This window comes from Penaeus chinensis, chromosome 19 (assembly GCF_019202785.1).
Source record: "Penaeus chinensis breed Huanghai No. 1 chromosome 19, ASM1920278v2, whole genome shotgun sequence".
NCBI classification, from domain to species: domain Eukaryota; kingdom Metazoa; phylum Arthropoda; class Malacostraca; order Decapoda; family Penaeidae; genus Penaeus; species Penaeus chinensis.
The window spans coordinates 33,132,221-33,142,220 of record NC_061837.1 but is presented as its reverse complement, the minus strand read 5'-3'; the positions used below and the strand labels follow the sequence as shown (position 1 = coordinate 33,142,220).

General features: G+C 31.3%; 1 protein-coding gene across 1 annotated transcript in view; it reads left to right on the top strand.

Annotated features, from left to right (window-relative positions):
• LOC125035417 (ankyrin repeat domain-containing protein 13C-like) overlaps positions 1-10,000 on the top strand; it is a 16,509-nt gene that overhangs the window by 520 nt on the left and 5,989 nt on the right. The window contains exons 2-10 of the mRNA XM_047627796.1: positions 3,078-3,119; positions 3,308-3,412; positions 3,662-3,793; positions 4,499-4,710; positions 6,742-6,873; positions 7,281-7,439; positions 7,793-7,942; positions 8,154-8,283; positions 9,320-9,437. Coding sequence (XP_047483752.1) covers positions 3,078-3,119; positions 3,308-3,412; positions 3,662-3,793; positions 4,499-4,710; positions 6,742-6,873; positions 7,281-7,439; positions 7,793-7,942; positions 8,154-8,283; positions 9,320-9,437 — 1,180 coding nt within the window. The remainder of the gene's footprint in view (positions 1-3,077; positions 3,120-3,307; positions 3,413-3,661; positions 3,794-4,498; positions 4,711-6,741; positions 6,874-7,280; positions 7,440-7,792; positions 7,943-8,153; positions 8,284-9,319; positions 9,438-10,000) is intronic.

Here is a 10,000-nt window from a genome sequence, read left to right as displayed (position 1 = left end):
ATGAGGTAAGTGGACTTTTTCTGTAACTATGGATATAAACTTTTAAACTTAGATGATTTTGCTTTTTGTTCACTCTATACTTCTGACTTTGATGTTTCTGAATTCACTTATACGCTGTTATTCACTGTCAGTGTGCTGTAGTAGCGTTGAATGTTAAGCTTAACCTATACTGGCAGGCTTGGGGAATAAGTGCTGTGCATTGTGATTTTCTTTCATTAAATTTCTGTCATGCATTGTTATTATCCTTATCTTCATCAAGAGTAGCTAGAGAAATGGACACTTTTTTCCTGAAAAGTTAAGGAATAGACAGAAGGTAAGGTAAAGGATGCACAATTATAGTAATTAACTCCCTGGTGATTAGGTTAGGCAAATCAGTTATAAAGCTATCTCTGTATATATAAAAAAAAGTAATAGAACCATAGTGGATAGTGCCTGTAAACATACAGTTCAAATACAGCACCTGGAATATGCTAAAATAAAATAAAATGTTTAACCTGATACTGCCGGGTCATGCTTAGCGGCGTCATAACAAACCGCTTGGTCTGTGTAGTATGACTGTACTCCGCAGTGACACACCAGAGCACTTCAAGCCGGATGTTTGGCTTGAGGAAGCAAACACCCACGCTCAAAGTCGGCTTGTTGCCATTAATCTCCAGAATGTAGAGTTTTTATTTATTTTCTTCACCCGGCAGTTTTGAGTTAAAAACATACATTTAGTGCACCTTATTTTATTTTTATTTTTATTTTTTTCATGGAATTATTGTAAGTTTTATATAATAAAACTTGTCCTTGATTAGCAAGTTGTTTGGAGATTAGGTAGTTTAATCCAGTGATTTTAGTTTGTTGCATTTATGGTAGTCATCACCCAGAAAGTAAGCCTGCACATGGAATTGGCAACTTAACCAATTCTATAGTAGTTTTCATCAATGACATATCCATTCCTGTTTACAAGTTAAGTAGATAATTATAAATTATATCTAGTCAGATTTTCATCATCTATGGTGACAAAAATACCTTACTATAATTTTGTCTACTAATTACTGTAAACCTCTTTGGTGAGGAACCTGTTGGAGTCGAATTGCTAGAATATGTTATATCTGATGGATATTTGTTGGCCTTTGCCTTTTTAGTGTTCCACTACCAGGAAAATTATTTATGATACTTAAGTATTTTGAATTGTGATAGAAATTTCTCTGAAGATTTTTATTTTGTAAATTGTTTACTTAATGGTAATGGTTGTCTCAGTTTTGGGTAATTAACCCATGGTTACTTTATTGTTTTTACACATTGAGGACTCCACTTGCACCAAGTCACCATTGAGCCAGTTATGAGTACTAATTGTCTCACCAGTTTACCCTTTTCCTTAATTTTTGACAATTTTAGTATCAGCAATCTTATATTGCTGATACTAATGTCAATAACATTATAGTAATTATAATGTATATAATAAAAATAACACCATCGATATTGATTGTAATGCTAAAAAAAAAAAAATCCCTCAAAATTATGGAAGGCAAAATCTGGTAAGGTCACAAGGTTTACTAATTGACTCCTTTGTGGATAAGCACATGCAAAGACATTTCACTAAAAATTCTGAAATGAGTGCAGCATTTTCCCAGCGACATTGGATTAAACATGAAAAATTGATTAGTCTTTTTTTTTTTTTTTTTTTTGAGAGCCGTTATATATAATTGAGCCATTTCCGTATTTAGGTTAGTTTATCCTATTCTCCACAAGTACTCAGCCACCAAGAAGTCAATAAGTGATCTCTCCTAATTTTTCCTTTTTATGAGTTTTTGGATTTTTCATTATTGTTATTATTATGAATAGCTATCGTCAATATCAGTGCTATTATATTTATTATAGACATTATAGATATTAAGATTTTCATTAACATTAGTTACAAAGAGCAGTATAAGGGGAGGCTATTTTCAAAAATATCAAGGAAAAAGGTAAACAGGTTAGGTAGGTTGTACTTGTAATTGACTATTTTGTGACTAACTACCTGTAGAGCCATGTGTGTGATTTGTAGAGCCATATTTGTGTAAAGATAATTGGTAAACTAAACTCACAGTGGGCATAGTACAGCCATATATGCCATATATGTATTTTATATATATATATATATATATATATATATATAAATAAATAAATATATAAATAAATGATTTGTATTTATGTATATATATATATGATATATATATATATCTATCTCTCTATCTATCTATCTATATATATATATATATTTATATATATTATAATATATATACACAATTATATATATATACATATATATAAAATATATAATATATACACAATATACACTATGTATATATATATATATATATAATATAAAATATATATGTATATGTATGTATATATTTATATATGTATGTATGTGTATGTATATTTGTATATTTATGTATATGTTTATATATATGTGTATATATGTATATTTGTATATTTATTTATATATGTATGTATAGATATGTATATATGAATATTATTTAGATAGACTGTTCTTTATAGTTAAGTCCTGACAGAAAACAAATCATTATAGTTACAAAAAAGTGTTTCTAATAAGGAGTGTCGAGGAAGGGGACAGCGAAATGTTCATGGTACTAAAACATTTCTCATAGAAATTCATAATATGGATACACTATCACAAAAGAAATAATCAAGATAGTGTTACTCTTTATATTCTCCCTTTAGTTATTGAGGATGGGATGGCGTGCAGAAGCACATAGGTATAGATTGCAGTACAGATTTTAATTCCAAGAAAAGAAAAAATGAAGAGATAGATGAAATATTTGGCAAAACTAAACCAATTTTATTGCCATATTTGTTTAAGAAAAAAAAAAAAAAAAAGAATGAAAGAAAGAAAGAAAACAAGAAATATTGATTTATCCATGAAATGTGTCAAGGCTGGTCTACCATGTGTGGTCCAGTTTTGTGAGGAAGAAAATAACATTATGTAAGACTCTTCTGTGCTTTGGCTTTTTGCTAGGCCTATGCATTGTTATTTATATTTGTCCTTGATTAATTTACATACAATAATAGCATTTTTTTTTTTCCAGGAAATACACCACTTCACCTTGCTGTTATGTTGGGGCATAAAGGTAGTGTATTATCTTCAGGGTTTTTTATTATTATTACTATATACAGATATGAAACGTATTTGACATATTTGAAAAAAAAAAAAAAATCTGGTTGCCTTTATAAATTTCCATACAAAAAGTCTGTTACTTTTGATCGTATATATATCTATCTATCAGGTGCTTATTCTCCTCAACACATACTTCCACAGAATGTATACATCTGCTCCTAGCGCACGGTGCCCCGGTGAAAGTCAAAAATGCTAATGGTTGGAGTCCCCTGGCTGAAGCCATCAGTTATGGTGACAGACAAACTAGTAAGTTATTAACAAGTATAGAAAGATATTTTTAGTGTATGCGAGGGTCTCAAACCAATTTGCTGGAAATGCATTAATTAAAGAGGGAAGTTGATGCTATCATGGTGAGTAGTAAAGATTTTATAGATTCAAAATTGGATTATCCATATTTAAAAAAATGGTTTCTATACTTTATTCTTGTTAGATGATAATGTTTCAGATATCTTATACTCAGTATATGTTTAAAGACAATCCGCCTTTTTTCCCCAGTCACAGTATTATTGCGGAAGTTGAAACAGCAGTCTCGAGAACACATGGAAGTCAGAAGACCCGACCTAGTGCGAGCACTTTCACAAATGGGAGATTTTTACATGGAGCTGAAATGGGATTTTCAGAGTTGGGGTAAGTATGATTCTCCCCTCTCCTGCATCCTCCTATCCTTCCCTGGTTTTGTTGGCTGTATGATGTATATGATTTAACCAGTATATTAATATAATGTGTAATTGAACCAATATATAAGACATTGTGTTTTTGTAATTGTCCGTGCAGACTATTTTATGGAGTTTTATTGCAGTTATAAATTAATATATTGATCTTGTTTTTCCAAGTAGTATGATTTATTAAGTGTGATTTTTCATGGTAATGTGTTTGCTTTGATTGTTGTTAGTAGGCCCTTGCTGAAGAGCAACATGTAGTTTGGACAGATTATTTTTGTCTAGAGTTCGTCATGGTGTATTAGGCATTTCCTTTCTTCTTTTGCATTTTAAGATTTCCTTTTCAGTTTATTATTTTCTTTTTTCTTTTAAATTTGAAACCCAGAAACTGAAGACTTTCCCTTAAGTTGCTTTAACTTAAGGGTTGTGCAGCAGACGTCTTCAATATATTGATCTTGTAATTGATGTATGGAATTTGAGCAAGATTTAACATACAATTTTTTTTCACCTCCCTCTTTCTTTTGGTTTTTATTTCTGCTTATCATTTACTGAATATTATTTACCAAATAAATTTCTTTAGGTACTCTCCTTTTCAAAGCAGTCCATTGCTTTCATATCAAAAAGAGAAAGAAAGAAAGAAAAATGCTTAAGACCGGTGTCCGATGTGTTGCAGTTCCGCTTGTGTCCAGGATGCTACCGTCCGATATTTGTAAAATCCACAAAAAGGGAGCCGCTATTCGCTTGGACACTACACTTGTGGATTTTAATGATATGCGATGGGAGAGAGGAGACATCAGCTTCTTGTTTTCTGGCAGTTCCAAACCATCACACTCACTAACTGTACTTGACAACAAACTTAAAGTATATCAGAATATTCGGCATGAGGTTAGTAAGAATGTTTATAGTTGTTTATTTATTTATTTATGTTTTTTTTACTTTCCTCCCTCACTCTCTCTCTCTCTCTGTCTCTCTTTCTGTTATTGTGTTGTCAGTGATCTTTCTTTATGTTGCTTTTAGTATAATCGTTTATAGCTCTTTTCCCTAATCCACAGCAAACTTTTAGGCTGTTTGTGTAATGATTGTATTTCTTATTACTACTGTTAGACTTTATATTAAGTTATATTATAGACTTTATTATTAAGATAATTGTTATTGTTATTGATTTTGTTATTATCACTGTTGTTCTCACTGTTATCATTATTATTGTTATTGTTATTGTAATAGATATTATTAGTCTATTACTATTATTATTATTGGTATTGTTGAGAGGTGGCATAGCTCAGTGGTAGAGCGCAGGCTTAGAAATTGAAAGTTCCAGGGTTCGTGCTTGGTTGCCCCTCTCAGTCATCTCGGCTGTGAGTGAGTACTGGCACGCTGACATCAGCATGCTGGGGTCAAAGTTGGGAGGGCATGGAACTGGCTGCCCTACCACATCATTCTGTGGCTTACTACATCTATTCCTTTACAAACATGTTCCCTATATCCACTGGAATATGGGACCAACCTTTTTTTATTATTATTATTATTATTATTATTATTATTATTATTATTATTAGCATTAGCATTGTTTTTATTAGTGTTATTATTATTATTATTATTATTATTATTATTATTATTATTAGCATTAGCATTGTTTTTATTAGTGTTATTATTATTATTATTATTATTATTATTATTATTATTATTATTATTAATTATCATTAATCATCATCATTATTAATGTCATTATTATTATTATTATTATTATTATAGTTGTCAGTATCATTATTATTGTTATTATTATTAGTATTGTTGTAATTATTATTATTGTTATTATTATTATTATTATTATTATTATTATTATTATTATTATTATCATTATTATTATTATTATTGTTATTTATTTTATTTTTTTTACTATCATTAGCATTGTAAATATTGTTACTATTACTATTATTATCTTGTATGTATGCAAGCCTGTTACCAGAGTTTATTAACCCATTGGATCCAGGTTGCTTGTGGCCTGCATTTGGACCAAAATCCTGGCTGTATGTGTGCTTGACTGGTGCCTCCCCTGGGTGTGTGGCTTGTAGGCCAGGCCCACGTAAACAGTCGTGTCATAGAAATCAAGATTCATTGTTTCCTTTTTGTATTGTTAGTGTTTTTTCTGCATAACCTTTTTTTGCTTTTTTAGACCATTTTCCAAGGTCTATGTTTATTATTTATACTCTATTAAGATGGTAATAGACTGGTTTTCTTGATCAGACTCCATATTATATCTTGTTAGTCTACAACTCTGTGCATTAACATAACAATAGCTAGGTAAAATACTGTTATTTATGCAATTCTTAAGTATTTTCTATTATTAGATTTTCTTTAACACACCTTGGGCATTATCATAGTGGGCAGCAAAAGGATCTTGAGCACGGAAATAGTATCCTGCTAGAGCTGACACTATTCCAGCCACGTCACATGGGTGGTACATTCCACCCTCGTCTATGGGTGGAAATAGTGGTATAGCCCCTTCCTGAGTTTAATCTTCCTCCATCCCCCAGGCCTAGAGTAAATATTTTCATGACTGTACATACCTGTCACCCCAGCCCTCAGTCAATTTTTTTCATGACCATATGTTCCTGTCCATAGCCATCAGTCAGATTTTTTATTTTATTTATTTATTCATTTCTTATCTATTGATCATTTTTTTATTATTAGTATTTTTTTTTTACTTCTATTTTTTTTTTTTTTTTTTTTACATGACAAGTCACAGCACCAGGATCCAATGGTTTAATGTTCCTAGTTTTGGTACACACTTTTTTTTTTTTTTTTTTTTTTATTGTTTGAATGAAAATAACAAATTTGTGTTCCAAGAATGTTAAAGGAACTTAAGACATGGTATAGAAGGTAAAATCAGAAAATATTTTCTTTTACCCTCCACAGGAAACAGAGGCAGAAATGGAAGACGAGGTGGACATTCTCATGAGTTCAGATATTGTGGCAGCACAAATGTCAACAAAACAAATCACCTTTTCTAGAGCTCAGACAGGTTGGATATTCAGAGCAGACAAAAAGGTAGGTTATTACCTGTCATTAACTGGTATAGTATATTTACTCTTTACTCTGGTGTAAAGTTGTGTTAAGTGGTTATGGAAAATTGCATGTTTTGATAGTTTTTCTCATTTATAAGTTTAGATTCATTTGAAATGGAATTGATGAAAGGGATTCAATTGATTAGCAATATAAATGGAAAAGAAATATTATGGTTTATCCATTTTTTCAATGTCTAGCTATATTCTTTGAAGACTACTTTTTGTATATATGTTTCTTTATTTGCTTTATTTTTATGAATGAGGATTGCATGCAAAACAGATAAGTCTTCTTATCAGTTTTTTATTTATAAATAGTTATTAACTGAGTAAAAGAAAATATGTTGATATAAAATGTCACCATTAGTTATTGATTTATTACATACTTTTCAGGAAATGGTTGGCAAGTTTAATGCTGATTTTTATTACCTAAATGGGTTGACGATAGAATCTCGGAAAAGAAGAGAACATTTAAGTGAGGAAGATTTGCAGAAGAACAAAGCAATCATGGAGAGCTTCACAAAAGGCAGTGGAACACACTCATTTGATGAGGTTTGATTGTGTGGTTTGTTTATTTTTTCTTCATTTCTTTTACTCTCTGGCAAATATAATTATAAAATTTTTATTTTTTCCCCCTCCCCCATATCCTGCATTTTTTGCTTAATTTTCGCACTTTTTCAAAGTGTATACATCTGGCTTGGTAGTATCATCATCATTAACTGAATGCCATTTGTTAATTTCACAGCAATTTTTTTAATAATTATTTTATTTCATATATACAGAAGAATAATGCTGTTGATGTCAAAGGATAAAACAAATGCAATAAAGCAAACAGCTGTTCCAAAGTGATTTGATTTTACTTTTCTAATCCATATCTTAACTGTAATAAATCATGCTTTTCACAGACTGTCAGACGAGCATCTTTAGAGCCCCCCACAAATGAGCCAGTGTCTTGGGAGACGTATATTGAAGCAGAAGCAGGGAAGCCACCTCCACTAGGACGAATGCTTATTTGCAAGGAGTCTTCAAAATCCTTTAAAGCTACAGTAGCAATGGTAAGTTTCATATATGATCTTCACTCTGTTTATTTTGTGTTTGGGTGCTATAACGATATATCCTGTGTCAATGTTATATCTATTATTATTGTTATATCTCTTTTATTATTTTGATAAAAATTACAAGCAGTCATTATTGCAATTATTACTAATAATCCAAGTAGAAAATGCTATGTTCATAAAAAAAAAAAATATTTCTCTTTACTTACAGAGTGAAGAATTCCCTCTTACAGTTGAGATGCTCTTGAATGTCTTGGAAGTTATTGCTCCCTTCAAGCACTTTGCAAAACTGAGGGAATTTGTCCAGATGAAACTCCCCTCAGGTTTCCCAGTCAAAATTGGTAAAGATTTGTGTTTTTAAGTCATTGTGAAAGTTTTAGATGATGCAGGAGGGGTTCAGATAATTAATGATAGTTACTATTAAACACCCTTTGTATAATTTTTTTTGAGAGACTTTGTTATTCTTAGGGACCTAAAACAAGGAAAATATTCTGGGTTGTTAGCCTCTCATGATGTAATGAAATTGATTAGATAATTTGATTCATTGCTAGAAAGTAGTGCATTAGAAGTTACTTCTCTTTTACATTCCTGTATCATAAACTTGTAAATTAGTTGGTTAGCTGTCTCTGCCCTGGTCCTGCCTGTGCTATATGCCATGCCCACTGTGAGTTTAGACTATTAATTGTCTATACAATTTGCTCCTCTAGTATTTGGTCACCTAGGAGCCAATTGCTAGTAATATCTATCACACCTTTTTACCCTTTTATTGATTTTCAGAAATGTGTTCTTATATCTTCCATTCCAATTAGTAATGTCAGTATTATAATAATTATAATGTCAATAATAAAAAATAAAGCATAAACATTGATAACATTAGTGAAAAAGCATTTATTCCAAAAATTCAAGAAAAGGTGAAGTCAGGTGAAGTCACTATGTCTTATTATTTGACTCCATGGTGGCCAAGCACTTGTAGAGCCATCTATATATAGACATTTCACAAAACAGTACTACAGTGAATGCTACAATTTTCGGGCAGCATAGGGTTAAAGGATAGTTATGGTATTTAACCCCTTTGATCAAGGTGATGTAACCATCACTTTATGAAAAATTCCAGCTTGAGGGGCGGGTGATATGAATATGCCGTCATAGGAAAATCTGGCTCTAGGGTGCCGTTGTGAGCACTAAAAATACTTATGTGTAAAAAGAGGAATAACTCACCTAATGCCCAAATTTTTGGTCATGTGATTGGCCTGATGCAACCAGATCTAAGGAGTTAATAAAATATTATGTATGTAAAGGGTCTCTACTGTCAGGAAGGAAAGAGAACATAGATGATATTATGTAATAGAATGATTAACATATGTCATCACTTTCCAGATATCCCAATCTTGCCAACAGTCTCAGCAAAAATTACATTCCAAGAGTTTGCATTTAGAGACGATATTCCAGATGCCTACTTTGAAGTCCCTACAAAGTATAGGGAAGATCCAAATAGGTAGGTACCCTCTTTCTGGTTTCAAGACTTCACACTTCAAAGTTTTCCATTATCAAGAGCAACTTAGGTTTTGATGTGTAAAAATACTACATAGGCCAAAACTAGTTGTAATGAGGTTAGAACATAACAGAGTTCAGGAATAACTTGAATCTTTTTTATAGTCCATAGAGTAGAGAGATGAGAGTATCCTTGATGATGGAAAATTGAATGTGCTTTATAGTCGCTATTATTGCCACCATTATCCTTATTGTCACTGGTCTTAGTTTATATCTTTTATTTACTCATTTGTTTTTATTTGCTTGTATTCTAGAAATTCATTTTTATGTACAGTATTTGTTGTGCAATCCTAACAGACTGTGTTGAAAGATGTATTTGGTGAAGATTTCAATTTCTTGCATGCACAAAAACAGTTTATGTGCAGTGTTTGCTCTCTGTTTTCAGAAAGAAGAAAAATCTTGGTTAAATTCATATGAAATCTGTCTTATAATTTTGTGAAAACATACTTTGCTGTAAGGCCCTAAAGAATGGAAATCATCCAGTCATAAAGATATCGCATAGCTGCC